The 26,107-nt window shown below is 45.0% G+C and overlaps 1 protein-coding gene across 1 annotated transcript; it reads left to right on the forward strand.

Annotated features, from left to right (window-relative positions):
• Positions 1–52: 52 nt before the first annotated feature.
• Positions 53–26,107, forward strand: HHIPL2 (HHIP like 2). Its single transcript, XM_067565397.1, has 9 exons — positions 53–430; positions 6,403–7,055; positions 10,663–10,806; positions 12,057–12,388; positions 17,814–17,940; positions 18,362–18,507; positions 20,250–20,331; positions 22,639–22,721; positions 24,323–26,107. Exons 1-9 carry the CDS (start codon positions 53–55, stop codon positions 24,733–24,735), a joined length of 2,358 nt encoding a protein of 785 aa, XP_067421498.1. The 3' UTR covers positions 24,736–26,107.

Below are 26,107 nucleotides of genomic sequence, written 5' to 3' on the forward strand. Positions count from 1 at the left end.
AAACCTGAGCAAACATTGAGTTCTGCAGCTGGCAATTTGTAAAGCTCAGAGGATGAATGGGCCTTATCTTAAAGACAGCCAGGATTCCTATATATCTGACCTCAGGAAACCTCCAGTGGAGAAGGCTAATGTTTGGCCACACAGCAGCAGCTCTGGAGTTTCCTTCTCCTGTCCAAACTTTTTCTTTTGCTTCTCTGTCTCCTTGCTGTGCCAAGCAGGCATGCTTTGGGGGCACCCCCAGTGTCTGGACTATGGGCCTCCTTTCCAGCCCCCTTTCCACCTGGAGTTCTGCTCTGCCTATGAGACCTTTGGCTGCTGTGACCAGGACAAGGACAACAGCATTGCAGCTAAATACTGGGAGATCATGGATTATATTGATCCCCAGGGCCAACAGCTGTGTGGAGGGTATATCAAGGATATCCTGTGTCAGGTAGGGTGGAGAGTTTCAAGTAGTTCACACAATATTTGTGCATTTGTTTGTGCGCACACTCATGTACTATAGGTTTTCATTAGAAGGTGATTTCTGCATGTCATCCCTTTTACATTTGTGTTGCTGTGGGGATGTGTTTATTAGGGGGTGGGAGGGACAGTGGGAGTAATGTTACTGGATAATGATAAGTGATCCTAATGCAAACTATGGCCAGGTACAGACACAGGGATAGATAGGTGCCTATAAATGCATGTAAGAACATCAGTAACAATAGTTAATAATGAATTGCTATTTTTTAATAGTTGTAACCCCAGATGAAATGAAGGAGGAATATATTCTGCTCTTGGGAGGAGGACAATACTAGCCCCTTTGTAACTAAGGGGAGGATTACAAAGATCAATATTTATTTTTCATTCTGCTCGTAAATACAGGGTGACTTGGATGGCAGATTATACAGGACCAAATCAAACCAGAACATGAATTGCAGTGTTTGGATTCCCAGGTCCCATGACGGACGTGTTTAGATTGTGCTCCTGCCTAGTACACTGCAAACGCTGTGGTCATTAAAGTACAACAACATTAAGCAGCCAGAAGATTCATGCAGCTGAAAGTTCCTGAAGCATTTCCCCTGTGATTTCTTTCCACTGCTCACCTGGCTCATGGAAGCAGACATAGTTCAGTAGTAAAAGCCCTTCCTGGGTTCCTGCCTGCACAATGATTTTTGGGCAGAAAGGACCTGACTTTTTAACAGCTGTGCTAGTCATGCTGGCCATGATTTTACTATATGTCAACACGAAACAGTCAAAAACCATATTTTTGCTTATCACACAGGTATAAAGTTCTTCCAACTAATCCTCCTTAGACCTCAAATATTATTCATGTTTACTAAATAATTCCACTTTTATTGGCTAACTGGTAAGAGTCTGGAGTCACTTTGGAGAAATAACTTTCAGAAAAACATCAACATTTCATTAGTCATTTACAGCTAGTAAACCAAAATATTGAATGTGTCCAGGACAGAACCTAATTCACACTAATGACTGAGAGGCCTGTGGAGGATTTCCTATATGTGACAGCTAGAAAATAGGCATACACAATAATAATAACAATTAAGACTGCTGCATATTTATACTTTGATCATAAGTCCTGAGTGTGTAGCTTAGTTTGAATTCATTATAATCATATTTCATAACACATTATAAAAATACTGGTGTATATTTTTTAAAGTAATTGTCTTAGTAACCTGAGCTCCTATAACAATGACTTTTCCATCAACTCTTTGATGAGAAGTGGTTAGTGACTGCTGGTTTTTAATGACTTGCTTTTGCTCCCATTGATGTTAATGGCAATACACTGGGATAGGCTGGCTTCCTTAGGGAGATTCATTTTGTTATTGGATTAGCACAGTCAGTAAGGTTCTACTGCATAATGCTTTTCCCCCGCAAGTGAAGTCACCCATAGTTCTTTGATCCAATAAGTAAACAGTAAGAAGAGATCATCATTCCACCAAATCAAGGACATATTAATAGTGAATAATGATTGTTAAATGTCGACATACGTGATGAGTGCTGCATTCGATACCAAAAAAAAAAAAGACTCAGAAGAGTTTACAATATAAGGATCTGATTCTTGCAAACACTTAGTGTCGGGTGTCATGCCTACTGCTAAGTATAGCAAGACTACTCACTGAAGTAAGGACTAGCCTTGGTGCTAACCTGAAGTTCCAGACATAAGGGATAGACACAGAAGAGGTAATAATGTATTATTATTAGTTCACTTCTTTTTAAATTAATAATAATTAACTAAAAAGACAAGGTGATTTTTGTGCCTTTTGATTATATTTGCCTTGGAAATATCTTTCTGAAATGCTAATGAAAGAGAATTCAGCAGCTATTTTAGCATAGTGATAACTCTGCTATTCTTACTTCCCAGAAAGATCTGGATTGACAAACACGTCGTCTACACTTAATACTTAGGTTGACATAGGTACTGCACTCAGGAGTGTGAAAAATCCATGTTCCTGAATGCTATCGCTATGCCAGCCTAACCCCCCCTGTAGACACAGCTAGGTCGATGGAAGAATGCTTCTGCCTCCACAAGGTGAAGTTCCTACAGTGATGGAAAAAACACTTTCTTCCGTACACTGCTATACTGCTAACACTAACTGCTAACTAATACTGCTATACGATGAGTTATAGCAGCATAGCTATGGGGCCATTGCAGTGCAACTGTAACGCTTGTAGTGTTGACATGACCAAAGCCCTTTCAGTCAGGTGTGTGGAAGCCAATGCATCCGTTCTATGCTTGGGATAGTGGAGAGCAAAGATGCCTATTTTTGATAGTCTTCCTGGTATGGTAGCAAGTTGGTGTTAAGAGCTGATGTAATGCACTGCAAGAGGAAGCTATCTGCAGTGCACAGCAACAACTTTTATTGGTCCTACAAAACCCAGAGCCATGCTACACATTCCTGAGTGCCATCTACTGGCACGTTATCGATAATTATTTACATATATACAGACAGCAAGCACTCTTATAATGACTGAGTTAGAAAGTATTTTTCTTAACAGATTTGCCTCTGTCACAGTCAAAATCACCTGCATTTCTCTTTATAATTTTAGCTGATGTGAAAGCAAAAGGTCAATTCATCGGCTTGTATAAAGTCAATGGAGCTGCTGTGATATATACCCGCTGAGAGTCTGGGCCATATTTGCTAATTATTTGACTGATTGATTGATTGAAAACATTTAGGGCTATAAGAGCCAGATCCTCAGAGGCTGTAAATGGGTAGCTAGTCTGATTTATGCTATTATGCCACGTACAATTCATGTGAAGCCCTGGTCAAGCCCTGCCCTTGATGTCCTTAAGAAGAGCACAGGAAAAAGATACATGGAGGTTGCAGGGCAGCTTTCGCTCCCAGGAGGCAATCCCTGGTAGCACACACTAGAATGGCAGCTCCACCGTCCTTTGAGAGTATGCAAGATTTCCGTGCTCAGCTGGCTGGTGCAGGTAATCAAATCTTGTTTAGACTAAGATTGAAAGGTGTGATATTAACATGTGTTAGCTAACATTGTAGTTGGCATGTTTTAAGACTCAGGTACAGATCAGGCACATTGCCTTTAACATGGCATGTGTTAGGGGGAATCCTAAAGGCTCAAAAACCAAAAGGCAAATAAAAAGGACATGATATTTATCATTAAAAAACAAACAAACGAACCCCAAGCCCTTCACTGTTTAAACCCCTCCTGCCTCCAAACCCCCCAACCTTTAAACTAGTATCATGATTGGAGGGGAAGAGGGATGAGGACTGACTCATGATTTTTGAATGAGTGGGTAAATACTGTGAATGAGAACTGAGCGTCATAGGGCCTGTCTGTCTGTTAGTAGTTAATGGAGATTCTCCTTTTGTTCAAGTGGTAAGGGCCTGTGCTTTCTGAAGCAGAAGCATTAGAGTTCTATCTCCACTGTCACCATGAAGGTCTGTGTGGCAGGAGTGAGACAACTGTGATGTGTTAAGTGGCCCAGATTTGTCACAATTACATTGTGTTACGCTCACAATTGCAATTGGTTACACTTGGTGAGAAATCGGTCATTTCTCTTGAAGGGAAAATGTTAGAAAATGACAGGCAAGTGTCACCTGGATCTGAGGATCTCCCTGCAATGAAATGAAATGCAGATGATCAGTGATTACTGTGAGACTGCTTAATCCTGGTGGTTTTACACAGGCCACAATGAATGCCTTCACCTCAGACATTTAGCCAAAACATTGGCTGTTGTCTCCATTCCTTGCAACACAGACAATGATTGGGAAATGTGAATAGTTTAACAGCAAAGGCTACTAAGTGAATGGCTGGAAATGAATGTCCTCTATATAGAGGGTACACTTTGTTCAATACCTTCAATTGCGGAACACCTAGTGCCACAGTGATAAGGACTATAGGCTGGAGGAAGTTTATTAATGTTAGAGGTGCTGATGTTGCATCTTGCTCCAACGAGAAATGCATGCAAGCACATTTGGATAGAATAGCAGTTGCCATAGCTCTCAGGCCATGGGCCATCTGCCTCATGTCAATGAAATGACACCAGTGCAAAACTAGGGTGAGAGGATCATCGAACTCCAAGTACTTTGCAGAGATGTCTGAAATGAGTACCAAAGGGTTTTTTGGAGCCAAGTGCAGGGAAGTACCGGTGGCATAGAGCCAACTCTAGGATTTGCGCGATCTAACATACAGTGCATGGGTCTGTCCAGTTCTCCACTTCATCACAGCAACTTCCTGTCAGCCTGTGACCCCTCCTTTGTTCTGGTCACTCCCACCCAGTGTCAGAATTCAAATGGAACCAACTACGCGATTTGACTTTAGTGATTCTCCAAATGCAGAAGCAGGTAGGTCATGGACAGCAGAGGTTGTAGCAGTTCTTGGGGGATGCAGGCCATCTACTTGGATCCACACTCACATTAGGGACTCCAAAACTGCAAGTGCCCCCTTAAAGAACAAGGCAAGGACAGAGGCCCCTGTTGCCTTGACCTTCTTTGGATTGGGGGTGACCAGGTGCCCATTCCTGGGTTTGGAAGTCCTAGACACAGTGTGAGGCAGAATGCAGGCCATGGGGACTCCACACCCTTTACATGCTGCAGAGTCCTGCTCCACACTGCCTCTCTTTGCAGGAGTGTGGCAAGAGTGTTGGGGGCATGATGAGGAGGGCTGGGGAATGGCAAGGGATCAGACGTGCAGATCCACAAGCCTGAACCCACTATGCAAGAGGCATACATGTGGTGCAGTACTGATGTCGGTGCAGCTGCACAACTATACTGCCCTAAATGTGCTGCATAAGTGGGTCCTTCTAAGATCTCTTACCCCTGTGGTACTGAGGCAGTATAGGTTATTGTGTTCCACAGGCCGCTCTTGATTCAAATGGCAAGGGTGGAAAACCTGGCAGGCCAGCTGGGGAGATTGGACAGGGCTTTTCTGCTGAGAAGAGACAGTAATACCCTGGCCACAGGTTTTATCCTATGTCAAGCAAAGGAAGGTCTTTCTGATGACACATTTAGACATCAAGGCTTGTTGCCTTCAGATGTGGAAATTCTGGGAAAGGCTACCATTTTCAATTCAAATATTGAAATGCTGGAGCATTTACACGATCACCCCTGAAAATTTGGTTACTGATGCATAAAAAATACGAGCTTAATCATTTTTACTCTTGGGCTTGTTGTGTTCTTATTACAATGCAATCTGACCAATGCAAACATTGCATTTACTGTGCATACTAATGTCATGAAACCCAATTAAGTAATCTCAGTTCTCCACAGGATTTAACTGTGTTTTAGTTTCTGTAGAGCTTGTGCTGACAAATATACAGATCCAGTATTAATAGAAACATTATTTTCTAAAGGGCCCAACACAGAAACCAGCTGTGTGAAAGGAATTTTGCAAGACTGGGTAGGTAAGTGTTAATACCCCCATTATACAGATGGGGAAACTGAAGCACAGAGCTGTTAGCACCCAAATGTTCAAACTTGGGTGCCTAATGTTAGGCGCTTAACCTGAATCTTGCACATCTAAAAATCTGAATCAGATGCAGAAATTTGGGCTCGCAAGTTTGAAAATTTTGACCTCAATGATTTGTCCAAGATCACACACACAGTCAGTGAGGGATCCAGGAATAGAACCCTAGAGTTTTAAATCTCAGTCCAAGCTCACTTTGATCATAATTCAAGGTTATGCATTGATTTCAATGGAACTCCGCACATGCTTAAAGCTAGGTATGTGCTTAAGTCCTTTGTTGAATCAAGGCCTTAAACATCTCTGAAAAATGCAGTGGCAATGTTAAATATTCCAAGGTTGTTTCATTGTGACTATTTGTCTTACTAATTATTTCCATGTCACTGACCAGTTTGCTTGGATGAAGGCTACTCAGTGCATCAGGGATGTGCATACCCAGACAGACATGTAATTAGTTTGCATTTCTTTTTATAGGAGTGCTCTCCATATGCTGCACACCTCTATGATGCAGAAAACCCCCAGACACCTCTTAGGAACCTCCCAGGACTTTGTTTTGACTACTGCTCTGAGTTCCATTTCAATTGCCACTCCGCTATTTCACTGCTGACTAATGATAAACACATTCAAGAATGCTGCGAGAAGAACAAGACCCGCTTCTGTAACCTCCTTAACATACAGGACCAAGACTACTGCTACCCCAACGTGCTGAAAAACACAGACCTCAATCGCAACCTGGGGTCAGTGGTGGAGGACCCCAAGGGCTGCATTCAGCTGTGCCTGACAGAGGTTGCTAATGGGCTGAGGAATCCAATACTGATGCTCCATGCTAATGACAACACCCACCGCATGTTCATAGCTGAGCAGGTGGGGATCATCTGGGTCTACTTGCCCGATGGGAGCCGACTGGCAGAGCCCTTTCTAGATATTAAGAAAATAGTGCTGGCTAGCCCATGGATAGGGGATGAGAGGGGTTTCCTAGGAATGGCTTTTCACCCCCAGTACAAACACAACAGAAAATTTTACATCTATTATTCGTACATGGACAAGAAGAAAGTGGAGAAGATCAGAATCAGTGAACTCAAGGTTTCAGTGTCTGATGTCAACAAAGCTGATCCACGCTCAGAAAGGTAAAGCTTGTTCAGAGCCGTTCTGAATGTTTCAAATCCCCATATGACCACATATGAACCCGCCCAACTGCAACATCTGGATCTGAGTGCTGAGCTCAGGACCATTCTACGTTGCTCAGATCCAGGTGTTTGGATGGGCCCACTAAGGAGAATACTAAACAGAGACAGATAGAGATGTGAATGGCTTGTTCGAGGTCACACAGTGAGTCGAAGCAGAACTGAAAATAGGACGAAATTCTCCTTCTCTAACCATTAGACACACTGTCTCCTGTCCCTGCCCTGTGAAATGCAGCAGTAACATGGCAGCCTCAAACACACCAATATTTCAAACTGTGACCCTATAGAGAATTAACTCCTGCTTTGAAATTGCTTTATACACAATAATGCTCAATGTAAGGGAATACCCTCAATTATGTAGGCTTGGTGCTTTTATTACTCACTGCAAAGGTATTTTATTGCAATGATAATATAAATATCATACACACGTCACAGGGCTAACAGGCACTACAGAAGTTCTTAGTTGTTCTCACCAACTTGTTCTCACTTCTAATAAAACTTAAACTGCTCAGAGTGAGAACATCTTTTCTGGGGAGGAGGCTGATTCTGTCCCTTTCACTCATGGAAAAGGATTTGGTCATAATTTTGTTGCTTCTGAGCATCACAGTCATGCTGAAAGACACACAAAAGGCTTCTGAAGCCACAAACTAATCAGCTATTTCCTAGATATATAAAAACAAAAACCCAGTGCCTGTTCCTCACCATGAAAGTTTGAAAGGCAAGAAACAGTTTTTACCAGGAGTAAACTTTGAAATCTGTTTGAAGGTTCATGCTTTTGCATGAGCACTGGTACTTTATTTCTGTGTCTCTGGTTGGTGGTTGGGGTGCAATAAAGAGGAAGCTGGGGGGAACCTGCGCCCCCCTTGGCCCCTGATTGGAGCTGGAAATTTGGCCTGGCCACTTTAGGGTAGCCAGGCCAAATTTGAGTGGTGTTGTGCCTGCTTGGGCCCCCCACCTTTGAAGTCCATCTGTTGACCATGGGCACTGGGCACCCCAACCCCTAAGGGGAAGTAGAGCAGGGGGCGCTGGGAACCCCCAGTGCCCAGGAGAGTGGGATGATTGGATCTGGGCTTTTTTGGTGCTTCCTGGGGAAGCAGAGATTCAGAAGGAGGAGGGGGGTTTGCCTGTTGCCTGCTGTGGATGTTACTCTTCAGCTTGACCGCCTCTCTGGGTAAGAGCTTGGGTGTGGGGTGGGGAGACGATGGGGGTGGGTGCAGAGGGCAGAGCTGAGAGCTGGGAGCAGGGCAGTGTGGGGGAAGAGCATGGGGTTAGGGTTGGGGTGGCAGGAGGGGAGTATATGGGGCCAGGTGCAGCAGTGGAAAGCATAGGCCTTGGTGCAGAGGCAGTGAGGGTGGGTTGGGCTAGGTACAGAGGGAGAGTGTGGGGCAGAGAGCTTGGAGCTGGATTGCGCCCAGTTGGTGGTGGATTCTGTGCCACAAGGGGTACAGATGATGTCACATTTTTAAGCCCCAACCAGTAGCATGTTAAAAAAGTCATATGGTTCTGGGTGACGTGACTGGAACCATTCCATGTGGGTAGCGGCTGAAATGTGTTACATCTGGACAGCTGCAGAGCAGGCTAGTGAAATAAAACTGAGTCTCATTCCTATTCCCAGTGGCAAGCATCCACATCACAGAAACCACCAGCATGATGAGCACTCTGCTACTAATAAATAATACTCATGAAGATTTTGCATTTCTGTAATGCCTCTTCTAGAGGAAACCCAAAGCAATTGCAAAGGAAATAAGCTTCAGAAGAACCCTGTGAAGAAGTACTATTGTCCACATTTTACAGATGGCAAAACTGAGACACTCATTAGTATCCGTGTTGACAGTCTGAGCAGAGAGGTCAAGGGTTGAATGGCCACTGGAGACTGAAGTGTCCTTTCACGTCTCGAGGTGACTCTTCTATGTTAAGGTGAAAATACAATGGTGGGGTAGTATAGGTCGAGCTTGCAATGCTGCAGCCGTGATATACATGTTCTGTGGATAAACAGAGAACTTCAGCCCGCAGGTTTTCCTGTCTGGCCCATTTCCCTGGGCACCAAAACACCTCTGACATCTTCACTAGCAAGCGCTAGAAAATGCATCCAGCAAATTAGATTTTAAAAATCCATTTGTAAATATAGATAGATATGTGTTGAATACAATTTACGATGGCTGAAATGTGCCTCTGGCCTGTCAAACTTTCTGGGAGCTCTGCCTTTACAGTAAGAGAAGAACAAAATCCACTGAGCTATTTGATTTTACCATTTGCTGAAAGGGCAAGATGAAATCAATGATAACAATCAATGCCACCTTCTGGTTATGCACTTATGGTTACCAGGTTGCTGTGTGCCTCGCAGATTTATTTGACTACATTTGAGCTGTGCGGTGTAATTCCTAGCTCACATAGACATAGTCACATTAGCTTTGTTCAAGCTAGCGCCTAAAAATAACAATGTGTCCCTGGCAGCATGGGTTAGCCGCAAACCCAGGTCAGGCAAGATTGTACTCGAGATGACTAGCCCGAGCAGCCACCTGTGCTGCCCTGGACACAATGCTACTTTTAGGCACTAGCTTGAGTGAAGGTAGCACGGGTGTATCTATACAAGCTGGGAATCACACCTCCCAGCTCAAAAGTAGACATACTCATAACTGGAGGGATGTGATTAACAAAGGACATCTTCCCCTTCTTGGTATGGTTGATGTAAATGTAGACCAACAACTATAATTTTACATTCAGATGGTTGCATCGGAAGTAGCAGAGTGTATTGCTGTGATGCCTCCTTTGTATTTGTGAATTGGGCACTGAGGAGTTATATATTCCATGGTCTGTTCTGGGTGACCACAGTTGCACACTGGAGAGTCTTTAATTTTCCATGTGCGCAGCAAATATCCACATCTGCCGTGGTTTGTGCAGATGCGGTTTAGGGTTGCCCATGAGCTTCGTGGGAGATCGAAGCCAGGGATCTGCTATGTCAGGTCTTTTACAAGGTGTTTATTTGTTATTTCTTGTAAACTGCATTCGACTTTCCAAGCTTCATCAGGGTTGAGGTTGCATTGCTAAAGGTTAAATGCATTGGTCCAAAAGGGCTTATGTGGCTTCAAGCGGTGGTGAGGGACATTGTTAAGGTCCTGGTGAATGACAAAATATTCATTTTCCACGATCCTCTGGAATCCCCGAAGGATTGTGGCATTTCAGAGAATCAATGGGAGAGCAATGTGTGACAGCACCGGCAGCCAAGGTGTTGGGATTGGCTTAAGGGTTCCAGTGATGCATCACATTGCAGTGTTCAGTTGGACATTAACAAGTCAAGTATGGCTACTTCTGGTCCATATGAGTGCACAGTACTTGGCTACAGCATACACAAGTTCAGTGACATGAAAGGTCCTTGCTTAGCCTGGGAACAGTAGAAATCTTGGAAGGATATGTTATGTAGATAAGAGGTTCTGCTTATTGTGTGGACTGAATAGTAATACATTACTGTAATCCAACAAGACACTGAATATTGTCCAATGGCAGCATCTTTGGTTATTTCTCTTTCCTTTTTTCTTTTTTTTTTTTTTAGGAATCTTTTGGAGCTTGAAGAACCAGCTGCAAATCATAATGGGGGGCAACTCCTCTTTGGCCTGGATGGCTGTATGTATCTGTTCACTGGGGACGGAGGGAAAGCCGGGGACCCTTTTGGAAAATTTGGGAATGCTCAGAACAAGTAAGCTCGAGGACAGGTTTATGCATCTCTCATGCTAGTGCAATGCATTGGCTTAGTGCATGATGATACAGAATTTGGACTTTTTAGCAAAACAACAGCATGGACTGATAGAGCAAAAAAGCTGCTCGACTAGTCACTGCAAACCAGGATCACTCCCAATTTACAGTACATCAGGCAGTGTCCTCAGTGTGCATTTAGGATGAGATTTTCAAAGCCACCAAGGAGATTCAGATCTGAATCCTGTAAGTGGTTTTGAAGATCTTAGCCTCAATATTTTGGAAGAACTACATATTGGTACTTGCTACAATGGTGGTGAAAAGCAACATAACAGTTGAAAATCTGTAACTTGATGATGTTTCATATTCAGTGATTGCAGCCATCACCTTGTTTTCCATACCAAACAGCATGAGTGAGTGATTTACACTAGATATCTATATTAGTTCAGCCCTTCTGTCCTTACAAGAGACACTTTGTGATTCCAGTTTTAATGTAAGCTATTTTTGTAGCTGAGTATACATATATAAATCACACATTGCTTTTGCCAAAAACTTGAAAGTGATGTTAGTGCCCATGGTATACACTGATGTTTGCTGAAAAGAAAGCTTTCTGCGCACACTCAGAGCTAGTACAGCCCATGCAGCAGTAGTGCAGGCTTCTCCTATGCTGCCCCATGCCTCAGCCTGGACCTGCTGGAACCACCTCTGAGGGCTGAAAGAGCCGGTTTTGCTACCATGGTTCATCCATTCTTTGGTCCCTCTGATGAAACAAGGGGTGTCAATGAATATCGTTTGTGATGGTATTTTTTGTGTTGATTGAAGAATATTGTAACAGGGCTTCACAGCTGTCGCACTGTGGCCACGTGGAACTCCATAGGGAAAGCAGAGATACACCTGAGATCTCCCTGCTCCAGAAAAACACAGATCTTATGTGAGCTAAAGGAGAAACTCCATTAGCTGTGTGCAGCAGAGAGCCAAGCAATCACACACAGCTAAGCAGTTCTGATTCCCTTTAGGAGAGGGCAGTGGTGCTTGGGCAAACCCCCCAACACGGTTCATTACAATATTTATTAGAACTGGTTGAAATTTATTTTAATTTTAAATATTTTTGAGGAATAAAGTGACTAATCTGTTATGAAAATTTTCACCAAAAAATGTTCCCATTTTCCCACCAGCTCTGACATTAACATTTAAGAGCCTTGATTTATCTGACAGTCTCATTAACCTATTGCTTATGCCTTCCCTTACTTTCAGGAGTTCTCTACTAGGAAAAGTTTTACGGATAGATGTGGCTGGGAAAAGCCCAGATGGAAAGCCGTATCGCATCCCACCAGATAACCCCTTTGTCTCTGACCCCAAGGCTCTCCCTGAGGTCTATGCCTACGGGGTCAGGAACATGTGGCGCTGTGCTGTTGACAGAGGGGACCCTGTCACTCACAGGGGACGAGGGAGAATATTCTGTGGTGATGTTGGACAGAACAGGTTTGAAGAAGTTGACATCATTGTTAAAGGAGGGAACTATGGCTGGAGAGCTAAGGAGGGATTTGAATGTTATGACATAAAACTTTGCCATAATTCTTCTTTAGGTAAGCCAGAAACTTCTTGTGGTACCTTGCTTGAAAGATCACACACCATGCAATACGTGTTTAGTTAACCACAATACTGCTGCTTTTCCAATGAATGTCAGTAATCTGAAGTCATGTACAGGTGGGATGGGGAATATGTTCCTGTCTGATAAGAAAACATACAACCCTCCAGCTTCCCAATCCAAAATACAAAGCATCCTGACACCTCAAGAATTCCCTGTTGTGCACTGCATTGCACAAATGGTGAAGGGCCAGTGCTCAATGCAGTCAACAGAAGTCTTTCTGTTGAGTCCAGTGGGCACTGGTTTGGGGCCTAAATGCATTATGGAGAATACTTGCCTTCCTCTGAAACATCAGGTAATAGCCAGGCTTGGTGACGAGCTCTTGTAGCAAATCCTATGTGGGAGGCATTGTGACCTTGTGGGAGCCCTGGTGTGGGCCTCAGAAGATCTGGGTTCTGCTCCTGGGTGACTTTGTCTTTGATAAGTATTTTACCTTTCTGTGCTTTGGTTTCCCCATCTGTAAAGCAGTGAAAATAATACTGATCTCCTTTTTAAAGTGCTTTGATATCTAATGATGAAAAGCACAGTATAAGAGCTGGGTGTAATTATGTTCCTTAAGGATTTTGTTGACAAACACCACTCTTAAAACAATAAAATGTAAATGATTCTGAGAACTAAGCTGGGAGTACATATGGAGCATCTATCTCCACACCATATCTGTGGTGGTGATTGCCATATGCTGCTATTACTGCAGCATACTCCAGTAGTTCTTAACAAGGTCCAGCTCTGTGGCCTAAGAACCAGAAAATTTACCATGTGCCTGAGTTAGGCTTGGCTGCTAGGCTTCAGATTTTAATTAATGACATTTTTTTGTCTGTGCTGTACAGCATAAAAAGAAAATCTCAGTCATATTGAAAATGCATGGACAGGACTAAAAGTTTTCAGGAGCAGAATGTCAGGCTCCCCCTCTCCACCCTCCTCCACCCCCCAAAAAAAGGGCTGGGACCACCTTTCATGATGCCATGCAGAAAGGGTGGCAGTAACTTAAGTTTCTTCTTCGAGTGATTGCTCATGTCCATTCCACTCTAGGTGAGTGCACGCCTCCATGCACGGTTCCCGGAACTTTTTTCCCCTTAGCAGATCCCATAGGGCCAGCTCCGGTACCCCCTGGAGCCCCGTGCACATGCCGCGGTATATGAGGCACTGCCGGCCCTACGCCCCCTCAGTTCCTTCTTTCTGCCCGTGGCAGTTACTGGAACTGCCTGTGCTTCCATTGCAACTGCTTTATTCCTTTTGTTTAAACCTTAAAACTAGGATTTTTTTGTGTTAATTAGTTAGTTAGATCAGTAACTGCTGTAGTGGTAGTTAGACACTTGAAGATGGTCTAGCTTAGTTTCTTATCGGGAGCAGGTATGCTCCGGTGTCATGACTTCAAGCCATGCACTCCGGCGGGAAGGCTTTCCCGCTAACTGACCCCCACTGCCTGAAGTGTGGGGGGGAAGCTCTTCGTAAGTAAGAGAACGGATCATAAGGCTTTCAGACCTCCGGAAAATCCACATGAAAGCCCGGCTCACAGAGCCCCAAGCCAGCTCTGAGCCAACCGCTTCGCTGTGATATCCGGTGCACCGCTGGTGCAGAGAGCACCGTTGGCACTGACCTGACTCGACACCGCAGAGACAGAAGCACTCGGACTCCCCCGCACCGTCAGAGCAGGCGGGGTGGAGCTCTGATCCCCACCGAGGTCGAATCACGGAGACCCGCTGCCAGCGTCTCCAGCTAGGGAGCCTCCCCTGACTCGAGGAGTGGGGGAGCCCCTCAGCACCTACTGGCTTCGGTGGCTGAAGGGTGGCGAGAGCCTTGTTGGCCTTGCATACGCCGTTAACCCACATACCTCCACAAGAGAGAAGGGGCTAGCGTTACGGGGAAGCCCGCGTTGGGACCCCCTGAATGGCTCAGGAGATCTCTGGTACGGGGAGGAAGCTCTCCTGCAGACTGGTTTCCTAGGGTAGAGCAGGAACGCTCCCCTAGAAGTCATCCCAGGTCACGGTCGCCCACCCGACACTGGTCTCGACCCCCCGGCACTGGGTGAGGTCCGTCCCACTGCTCCGGCACCAAAGAGTTGCCAGCAAGTACACGGCACTGATCCCTGTCACCGGAGACAGTCTCAATACCGAGGAGCCGGGCGGTGCAGAACCCGGATGCCGGAGACAGGCTCGGCACCGAGGAGTTTGGCTCGTGCCAAGGCAGCAATGAACCCCATATGCCGGAGACGGACTTGGCACCGAGGAGTTCGACCCCGCACCAAGGCAAAGCCCGGATGCTGGAGACAGCCTCGGTACCGAGGTCTTGCCCCACACCGAGGCTGCGCCAACTCGGATGCCGGAGATGGACTTGGCACCGAGGAGGTCATCCTGCACCAAGGCAAACCTGGATGCCGGAGACAGCCTCGGCACCGAGGAGTTTGCCCTGCACCGAGGCCGGGCAGAACTAGTCGCTGGAGCTTGACTCAGCGCCAAGATGTATGCAAAGTGCAAAAAGTCCTTGGTGCAGGGATGATGCTCAGGTCACCCCAGCTCGCCGGAGCGTGGTCCGTATGCCTGCTCCAGCCATGGCACCCACGACGAACCTGGTAGTTGAGGTGGTCGTCGCCAAGGGGTCGCTCTCTGGAGTGACGGTACTGCACACTAAGAGGCTTTGGGCAGCCCCAGTAGTGGTCTGTCAACGGTGCCTCAGTGTCCCTTTGGGGATGCAGTACCTGGGGGAGCAGCCATCAACGAAGATGCCAGAACCCCAGGCAGATGGCCTCAAAGGCAATGGTCACCCCAATGGCTGTATGGGGGCCCAAGGGGTTTCCCCAGGGGGGACGGGACCATGGTCCGTCAACCCCTCAGGGATGCAGTCAGTGCCTCAAGTACAAGGACACCACGCGCCCTCGGACAACTGCTCAGCCCCACGGGCAGCAACTTCTGCGGGGACCGCCTGTCAGCGGGAAGAGGGGCTGCGACCTTCAGCCCCCCCCTCCCCACCTGATGAAGCACGCTCCCGAGCCCTGGTTGTTTCTGGGGCACACTGGGAACTGCTCAGGAGGTGGCCTCCACCTGGAGGCTGGAGGCGACGGAGCAAAAGGGGCGTCAGACAACCTCTAATATGCTACCAAGGGGCTCCAGAGAGTGGTAGCCGCCCTGGCCTACAGAGGAGTGCCCAACATAGTGAGGGTCTCATGGCAAAACCCCCTCCTCCGTATCCCGATGCCTAAATGAGCCATCGGAAGTATTACACCCAGCCAGGGGGTTGAAATACTGTTCACCACCCCGCCCTGGGCCCCTGGTGGTGGTTGCCGCCAGCCACAAGGATAGGTGGGGCAGATGGGCTCTATTCCAGACAACAAGGGTGACGGCAAGCCAGACTTGTTTGGGAAAACTTTATTCAATAGCACTGCCAGCAAGTGGAAGGTGAGCCCCTTGGGGGACTCAGTGAGCCGCTTTGCTGAGGCTCTGCCCGGCAGCAGATGCTGAGCCTGTAGGCCATTGCAGAGCAGGGTACCGCGGGAGCTCGGGATGTGTGAAGAGGCATTTTGTTCAAGGAGCAGGCTCCCTCAGTTAGAGTGGCCCCCCGAGCAAAGGGTACAGTGCTGTATCAGTGCAGCACTCCTGCCACCCTCAGTTGATGCCTATTCGGTGGGCAGAGCCATTCCCTCCGCCATTGACATGCCCAGAGATTAGTGGCTGCAATCCTGGGCTATCCTGAAAAGGTCCAGCAGCCCATCAGGGGCTCTTCTGTGGACGGGTCAGCCTTCTCTTCGTCCGCATAGAGGCGGAGCTGCATGGTCTCAGGGACTCCTAGACCATGACCCAGTGCTTCCCTGGAATCTCGACCTGGTCCTTCCCGGCCCACCCCCCACCCCCAAAACACAGGGCGTCATGCCCTCCACTCCAGCCTTCCTGGGGATATTTACCTCAGCAAGAAAGGTCTCCAGGATCAGGGCTCTGACCCCAGAGCTCCTCCCTCATACTGTAGTCTATAAGATAAGATTCATTGAGACTGCACCGGGCCTCCCGGCCCAAGGTGATTGCCCGGGCTCATTGAACCAATCATATATTCTCCCCAAGTTTTGGAGGAGAGCAGAAGGCAGCACTCGCTAAAATGTGAGTGGAGCCCTGGCTTCTACATCAGATGTACGAAGCTGTTCCGGAGAGTGTTGCAGCTCTTCATCGCAGCTTCTGACCAGATGAAAGCTTCACTGGTCTCTGTCTGCCGCAATTTCCTTGGGAATAATTTCCTGCATCGCGTTTGGCCACGAGCAGGTGAAGGTGCTGCTTCTGGATGCCACAGCTCACCCAACAGAGCTCAAGCTCCATCTACAGCCTTCCTAGCGGAAGTGCTAGGGCAGGGCATCTGCAAAGCAGCTGCCAGACTGGCGGTACATACCTTCATGTCCCACCGCACCTCTGTCTAAGGCGCGGAAAGGAGTGGGCTTCTGCGGAGTTGGGCTGCAGGCAGCTCACTGCTAACTCCGGCCCACCTCCAAGGTATTGCTTGTTAGTCACCTGTAGTGGAATGGACATGAGCAATCACTCAAAGACGAAAACAAGGTTACTTACCAGTAACTGATGTTCTTCGAGATGTGTTGCTCATGTCCATTCCACACCCACCCTCTGTCCCTGCTGCCGGAGTTGGCAGAAAGAAGGAACTGAGGGGGCATAGGGCTGGCAGCACCTCATATACCGCGGCATGTGCGTGGGACTCCAGGGGGCACCAGAGCCAGTTCTACAGGATCTGCTAAGGGGAAAAACGTTCTGGGAACCGTGCACGGAGGCGTGCATACACCTATAGTGTAATGGACATGAGCAACACATCTCGAAGAACAGCAGTTACTGGTAAGTAACCTTGTTTTCTGGTAACATCTATGATGCAGCAGAACCTGATTTTTCAGCTGTCATCCATGTCATCCATACAGCATTTACTATACTAAGAGAAGTTGCAATGTATAAATCTGTTGAGCTGAGCTGCAATTTCCTGCTTCCATATTTTGTCTTTTCAGTAGAAAAAACAGAATTTTTAATGTTAATCTATGTTAAAATGCTTGATGCACTTGGCCACATGTAACATGGTACTCATGGTACTTTTTGCTCTTTGCTTTCATGAACTCGCACTGCAGCATTTACCTGATGCAAAGAATATGGGTCCAGCATGATAATGAAGTTCACTGGCTAACCCTTGTTAAGCCATGTAGGAAGCTTCTTAAATCCTCAGGGCTAAATTCTCTGCTGGTGTAAATGGGTGAAAACCCATCAAAATGAACCAAGCTACCCCCATGTGCACTAACTCTTTTGGTCTCCATTGTATACATCAATATTGTTGACCAGCTGCTCTTTGATGAACTACTCAGTGAAAGCTGTTCTGGTTTTTTGTGTGTTTAACAGATGACATTCTTCCGATATTTGCCTATGGCCACACTGTGGGGAAGTCAGTCACTGGAGGATATGTGTACAGGGGGTGTGAATCCCCGAACCTGAATGGCCTCTACATTTTTGGAGATTTCATGAGTGGGTAAGGGAGACAACAGTTTCCATTCTTTTCTAACTGGCCAGCCTTATATTTGTATGGCTCCCATCAAGGCAGAGTCTGCATAGCTGAGCATTCTGAACTCCTCTGGCCCATAGTCAGGAAAGTCCTAGACAGTCAGTGAACGGCCCAGACATTAAGCGTATTTAGATCAAGGGTTTGGTTTGGTCCATTACAGAAACAGCATCTGTAATGTTCTGATCTGGATCTGAACTTCACCAAAGTTAGAGCTTTCAGGAGTGGGGTTTTTATTCAGGCCCATCATATACAAAACAGAATTAAATCCGGTTTAAGGATCAGGGTTCCAACTAACCCTTTACTTTGAGTGCTGCATGATTTTGGTGGGAATTAACCCGGAGAGTGGAAATATGGAATCATACAACATAAGGTTTTATTTTTCATCCAGTCGACTTATGGCTTTGCAGGAAGATGAGAGGAAAAATAAATGGAAGACGCAAGATATTTGTATTGGAAGCACTAAAGCCTGTGCTTTCCCTGGGCTGATCAGCTCTTATAACAAGTTCATCATCTCCTTTGCTGAAGACGAGGCAGGTAATACATCTCCCTAGCCATGTTTTTATAGGAAACTGAGTTCTGAGTTTCAGGGTGATTTTATGGGGTTTGGCTGCTCTTTGGAAATGTTAGTGAAGAGTGACTGACTGCACAGTGCTGATGTGATACCTCCACATTGCAGGTGGGGTTCACAGATGGTTCAGCCTGTTCAGAAATGTGCCCAGTCACAAGACCTATGAGTCTTTCCAACCTACCTCAGACACGTGACGTAGAACTCAAGAGAGCTCATTATAGAACTCAGGGGCCCATGTGAAATTTGATTCTGGATTTAAAGTTGGGTGGGAGGGTTGAATTCCTGCTTTGATTCTGGCCCATTTACATTGTTCACTTGTTTAAATTTAAAAAGTATGTAAAAGTAAATGTAAAAGTATGGGTCCTTCCTTCACTGCAACTGGAGCATCTTCACTCCAGTTCTTGTGCCAACTGACTCTCTACCCCATCAATATATCATTGTCATTCACAATGGCAGCACTGGGAGCTCTGGTCTGGAGAGACCTTGGTGTGGAGAGAGAGGAAAAACAATTCCTTTTTCTGTATCTGGTAGGAATATCTCAAAACACAGGGATATTGGTCAACAATTTAAAATGTCATCATGGTTATAATAAAAGTGAAATTACCAATAGATTCTTTGGTCATGTCTTTGGGGCTTCCTGAGTACAAAGAGCTCTCCCATGCAGAATACAAAATTGATCTCCAAGCTTCAGGTAGCAGCTAGGTGTGTTCTGGCAGAGTGTGGAAGAAGAAGAAGCCCTCTGATAATATCCTATGGTTCAGCAGAATATGGATATCATCCTGTGCTTGTAATGGAAAAAATCCTGGATGATCTCAGACAGGGAATAATAGTTTCTTACGCATTAGGCTACCACTTCTAGAATATGAAAAATAAGGCAAGAGACAGAGAGAGACCTGGGGAATATAGAAACGATGCTTTACTGTGAAACATTGACAGGCTTTAGCCTTTGTTCTTGTAATAAATGGCAGGAATGGATATTAAACTCTGGTATCAACTCTTCCTCTAAAAATTGCCACAGTGCTGTAATTTACACTACAACAATTTTTCCTGGTATTTGCTCAAACTACAATAACCTCCCTAGTTATTATACTGATGGCTAATAAAAATATATGAATTCCAGGGATAGTTGTCAATTTCTCCAAATACGGACCTGAACAGTCCAGTAACAAGAGACTTTTCTCCTAAACAATTAGCCATTCTAGAGCCTGTTTGATTTTTTTTTTTTTTTGGTAGTTTATAAGCCAGCTAAATATTTTGGGGGTTTTTTTGGTATGTTTTTCCTCTATTTATAATTGCTGGCTGATTTTTTGGATGAAAACAAGCATTTTAGAAAGTACACTTATAACATATACCAATAAAATAACCTTTTGGCATGTCCTCTGCAGGGACACACAGTGGCCCCGATCCTGCATTGTGACTGGCACACAGGGACTGCTGTGCCTGCACAGAGTCCCACTGAAATCAGTGGGTCTTTGTTTAGGCATTACAATCTGCCCATATGGATCACACTTTAGGACTGAGTGTGGGCGTGAAGAAAGATTTTGAATGAAACAATTATGATAGTGCCTTCCTTTCTGATGGCATGACTTAATGGAGGGAGAAGAGAAAGAAGGAAATTGTAGTGTACCAAATCTGTAATCAGTCTGTGAATTTGCATCTCAAACTGCTTATGTTCTTATTTTTTCCTCTTTCTGTTTACGGTATGTAGGGGAGCTTTATTTTATGGCTACTTCTTATCCCAGTGCCTATGCACCTCATGGATCTATCTACAAATTTGTTGATCCTGCAAGGTTAGTATTTAAGATCTAGTTTTCCTTTGCATGCATCAACACAAATTCTCTAGTTGGCTCAATAGATATGGAATATATACAATAATCCACCCACCCACATTTTGATCTCAGTTACCCTATTGTAAATCGCAAGCAACTCCACTGGCTCGAGTGAAGTTAATTCTAGAATTAGACTGATGTTTGAATTTGTAAAGCACGAAGGATTCTTTCTCCAAAAATCAGGCAGCACAGACAATACTGAAGAGGTTTATTCACGATACTGGGAAGTCTGATAAATCAACTTCAACTTCATGGTATTACAGTGGTCAACTATATATGCTTTCTTATCGATTACCTAGTACGTTTTAAATTTTTTATCTGTTCACTTACAAATACAGACATTGTCCCATCCAGAGAGAACAACAGTGATAATGGTCATTACATACATGCAGAGACACTTTAATCACTTTACTTACATCAAGGAGCCTAGGGCTACACTCGGGGCGGGGGTAGGGTGGAGGAAGAAGGGGGCAGGTCCTTACAGAGAGGTGGCAGTTAAATACCTTTGAAAACCTGGCCCAGAGAGCTTAAGTGACCTGTCTAAATTATGCCTCATACTGCAGAGAAAGGAGAAAAACCCCAATTAAACTAATTTAAATTGAAAACAGATTAAAAATGCTTTGTAGACACAAGTCTAAGTCTCCCAAGTATTCCAGTGTTATGATCTAAGGTTAACAGGGTTTATCAGGGTCAGCTATGAATCACTTCTCCAGGGTGGGTCTAGTAGGCTACATGTTGATAATCTTAGGAGGCTGTTGAAAAGCAGTGATACGCTGGCACTTTCCTGAATTGTTGCCATCTATGACTTGGGATTTCTTCTGGGTTTGCACGTAAGGAAAGCTGGCTTGCTGGAGTCTACATCATGTGTCCCCAGGAACCCCCACATGGAAAACAGATGAAATTTCCCTTTATCCTTGTTTTATTTTGTAAGTTAAAACCTGGCCCAGAGAGCTTAAGTGACCTGTCCAAAGTCACACAGGAAGCTTGTGATACAGCCAGGAATTAAACTCAGGTGTTCTGACGCACAGTCCTGTAATTTAGCCATGAGCCCATCAGTGAGAACACGTGGCAAGAACTGATGCTTCACATGATGTTCAAAAATTAATAAAATAAATATGGCTCCCACTGAAATCAAGAAGAGTTTTGCCAGTGACAGTTGGGAACAGAACATTGGTTTTCTGACAATTCATACCCTGTGGTAACCACTCAACAACACTCCCTGTAATTTATTGTATGGGCTGGAGGTTTTTGCACTGTGTAAATTAGTCTCTATCCAGACCATTAGGCAGTGCTGATTATAAATCCTCTCCAGCTTCAGTGTATAAATGGAGAGACCCAGCTTTATGTTTTCCAAGAAGCCTGAGGAGTGTTTCCAGATGCCCAGTTGCCTGCAAGCGAGCATGGGGATAGCTCACTAATGGACAGCATTACTTCACAGGAGGTCTTGCTGCTCTAAAAGTCTGTTTGAAATGAACCAATTTTCTTTGCTGAGTTTCAGAAACTTCTCCTCTCATCCCATCACCTGTCTTCTAAAGCATGACTTGTGTGTTTAATCTTTCCCTTGGTCCTTTGAAAGCTTTTTTCTTTCTGCACCTTATCTGGTTTCCCTGCTAACTAGGCCTCATTGCTCATCAATTAGCTTTGCTCTTGTCTGGGTGATTAAGCATATAATTGTAGTAAGGGCCTGATTTTCAGGAGTGCTCAGGACCCACAATTCCAATGGTAGCTGAGGTTGCTCAGCACCACAAAAATCAGGTCCTTAGGGCTTCAGACACTATGGCATCTTAAGAGAGAGGGGCAGGGAGTGAGCTGGGTAGCTGCCTAGCTCTCTCAATCGTGTCACAATCATAGCTCTTCCATCCTGATTTTTCTTTCATTGCAATTTAACATAGTTTTCTAACTGTTTTATCTACTTTTCTCTGTTGAATGTGGCCAGATGTGAGGAGCTTGGGACCTTGGTGATATTATAGAGAGAGGTAGCTAGAAAATAACAGAGAATTTTAACTAGCACCTTTCATAATCATATCACCAAAAATATTACTCCACAATAATACAATATGGACATTTTTCAGTGAGAAAAGGGACACTTCTTTGTGAAAAGTGTTCCTAATCTTTGATCATCTCTAATTGCAAAGGGTCTGGTTTCTCTTGAGGGCACACGGCCTAATGGGGAGGACTGATGTGTGATCTGTCTCTGGGAAAAGTAAACTTCCTGATCATTTCCTAGATATCACATGTGCCTTTTTATGTTTTAAATCGGTTTTCAAGGAGAGCTCCACCAGGGAAGTGTAAACGCAAACCTATTCCAGTGAAAACAAAGAGCAAGCACATCCCATTTGCTCCACTGGCAAGTAAGTCCTTCGGTTTTTATTTTATTTTGTGGCACAACTGTATACAATCTCAAAAGGGATTTTGGGTTGAAATGTGCAAAATTTGTTAAAACCAAAGTATTATGAAACAACTGTTAATGTCATACAATAAGTATGTTAACTCATGTTTCTGTTGCTTATTAAATATGCTGTTTTTACTTAGTCTCCTCAGAGTTCTGAAGTGGCAAAAGTTAGTTTTTTAGTTTCATGACAGCAATAAAGTGAGCAGACAACACAAGAGGATGGATGGTGGTGTGGTTAGGCACTGGTTTGGGACTTTGAGGGGACTGGGGTGCAATTTCAGGCTTTGCCACAGACTCCCTATGTGATCACAGGAAAGTCACTGTAGGCTACATTCACGAAGGTATTTAGATGCCTACCTCCCAGACTCAAATACCTATGTCCAGTTTTTTGGCACCACTGTGATTCATGAGATTCCTGCTTGGCTGCCACCTAGCCCTGTAGGTGCCTAAATTCACTTGGCGGCTAAGTTTTTGCTGTAAAGGCTCCGTAGGTGCCTAAGTTTCTGCCTCTGTGTATGCGCACTGCTGCCTCCCACTAGGCATCCAAATGCCTATCTCCCACCTCAGCCCCAGAGCCAGGGGAAGACCGGTGATCTTCCACCTAACTTAATCTGGTAGGCATGCTCATTGCCACCTAACTCCACACAAGACACCCAGGGAAGGGGAGACGAGGAGATCCACTTCCCTCATAATTTGTAGCCCACTGGTTAGGGTACTTGCCTAGGATGAGCGAGGAGCTTGGCTCATCTCTCAGCCCAGTGGTTAGAGCACTCACATATGGGACACTAATATGGATCTCCCTCAGTCTCTCCTGGTGAAGCTGTTCCATTGTGGAATCCCTTCTCCTGCCTCTGATGGAGGGGTGGGGGGGGACTAGAACTGGGGGTCTCCCACCTCCCAGGCAAGTACCCCAACCACTGGGCTAAAACCTATGGACTCACACCTAACTCCCTTTGTGACTCTAAACCTTAATCTCTTGGAACTTCAGTTTCCTTAGCTGTAATGGGCTAATACTTCAGTTTCCCTGCCCTTAGTCTGTTATGCATCTGTGGATTGGAATATCTTTGAGTCGTGGTTTGCCTCCTACTATCTAGGTTGTACAGTACCCAGAACCATGAGGGGCCCACTGGGGCTTTTAGATGCCACTGTAATATAAATAATGAATACTGCTGATAATAACAACCAGTCAAAAATCTGAATCTGCCAAAGAGAAATTTTATCTACTCTTTTATTAAAATTCTGCTTGCAAATTCCATCATTCTCTTTATGCATTTTGGTCTTTTTCTAAACAAATGCTTCATCATTGTTTTTTATTCTAAGAGAAAACAACAACCCGGTAAGAAGTAGTCAGGGTTCATATTTAATGGAGGAAACAGATTCAAAATGAGAAAAGTGAGGCAGTGTCCAAGCATCACAATTCTTATCTCTTTTGAAAGGCAAATATGTTTCTTGTCTGCATGCCTGCTTGTCAGTCTGCCATGGCTCTTTTTCAGGGATATGTCTGAATTAGTGTTTTGCATTAAACCAGGAATGTTGAAGCATTTTAATTATTTTTCACAGAGACTGTTCTTGAACTGCTTAATGAACCCTCAACAACGAAGCCTCCCAAGACATCCTCCCTCCCCAATGGGGCCACCCCAACAACTTCTTCCAAAAAAGCCAAGAAGCCTACTTCCCCAAAAAGCTCCACCAAAACCAAGCTCTCAGCAGTGAAACCAACTGTGTCTGGCAAAAAGATGCAGACTGAGGAGGTGACATGGAAAACCAAGGCCAAAGGATCCAAGACCCTACTAGATCCATCAGAGAAGAGAAAGGCTCCAAAGGTTTCCAAAGCATCACTTGTGACATCTTTGCCAGACAGGAAAGGTTCCCAGCTAACCAGAGCCAAGAAGAAACTTCTCCACAAGAAAACGGCAGCAGCTAAGGAGAAAAAACAGAAGAAAAAAGGGGTCAGATCAAGAAGCTTCCTCTGAACTTCCAATGGGCCAAAAAGAAAGCAAATGATTCAGAAAAAGACCACCAGTTTGCTGTGTGGACTGATGTTTTCCAGCACAGACCTTATTAGAGAAATCAGACTAGTATGCAGTTTTTATATCCATACATGTTTATAAGATTACATGGGGTCAAACTCAGTCTTGGTGTAAATGGCTGCTACTTCACAAGTTTAGCATGAGTGGACTATATATCCTATTATGAATTTAACTGCATCAAGATTTTCCCAGTTTTCTAAGTTTCACATTCTTTGTAACTCTTGCTTTGAAGGCCATCTCCTGACATTAGTAGTTATGCAAAGCCTCCACTGACTTCAGTGACAGTCCCACAAGTGCATTGAGGGCAGGATTTGGTTTTCAGGCATTTGGATTCTTAATCTCCAAGGGGTGTTGCTGGATTGAGGAGTGCAGGATTAGGCAGCAGGTGTCTATCAGTGGATTTAGCAGGCTATTACGGGTCTTGCATTTTAATCACAGCATATGGAATAAACACACTAAAGTTGCCCAATTATTTTGTCAGTATTTTATCATCCTTTCCCATTGAATTTCTAGTCTGTCAAAATATATTTTTTAAAAGAATCACTTTCTATTAAATATTCCAAAAGAAAATCTGAGTGTATGTTTTATGTTAGGCAGTTGTTTGAAATCACCAGAGGAGCAGGTTACTTTGAAAATCAGGCCCATAATGGTAAATATTTCTAAGTTGCTGAGCACCTGCGGCTCCCACTGATTTCAAGGGAAGCTGGAGTTGCTCAGCACATCTGAAAGTCAGGCCAACTATGGCTGGGCAATTGTTTTCAACAGAAATTCAAGATGACCCAAACCAGCAGTGACTCAAACTGAACACCAAACACTTTGAAGAGAATTTGGCAGACATCTGTGTCATGGCAACTTACACTCCCAAGTCACATAAAGTGAGGGCCAAATCCTGACTCCTTTTCCCAAAAGCAGAATCAGTGCAGTTCTGACAAACAGGGATGGGATTTAGGCATCCAAAACAGGGGTTTGGACCACCTGTGCATAATGGAGCCGTGCTCTGATGCACAAGGGGATTAGGTGCTAGGCCAAGGTTGCAGTGGAAACAGGCCCGTTGATCTGTGACTGAGAGGAGAAGAGCATTCATGGCAGTCACTGAGGCTGTAGTAGTGACTACAGAGGGACAATACTGCCCCCCCAGGGCCAGTGAGAAGGATTCCCTCTCTCCACTTCTGATAACTCTGAAGTTGGATATTGTTCCTTATGCAAAACACCATGCAATGAGATAATCCAAAACTGGGTGCAGTAAAATTGGCAGCAGCTGTTTTCTATAAACAGAAAGAACAGTGAAAAGACTCATATGAATGACTCATTAAAA

This window comes from Emydura macquarii, unplaced genomic scaffold (genome assembly GCF_026122565.2).
Source record: "Emydura macquarii macquarii isolate MOO-44397 ecotype Brisbane River unplaced genomic scaffold, CSIRO-AGI_Emac_v2 contig_2676, whole genome shotgun sequence".
NCBI classification, from domain to species: Eukaryota; Metazoa; Chordata; order Testudines; family Chelidae; genus Emydura; species Emydura macquarii.

Bases quoted from the DNA above. Each gene is read 5' to 3' on its own strand.
- HHIPL2 (XM_067565397.1), top strand. From the start codon at position 53: ATGAATGGGCCTTATCTTAAAGACAGCCAGGATTCCTATATATCTGAC. The intron at 431-6,402 runs GTAGGGTGGAGA...TTCTTTTTATAG, and splicing joins TCAAGGATATCCTGTGTCAG to GAGTGCTCTCCATATGCTGC. The intron at 12,389-17,813 runs GTAAGCCAGAAA...TGTGTTTAACAG, and splicing joins TTGCCATAATTCTTCTTTAG to ATGACATTCTTCCGATATTT.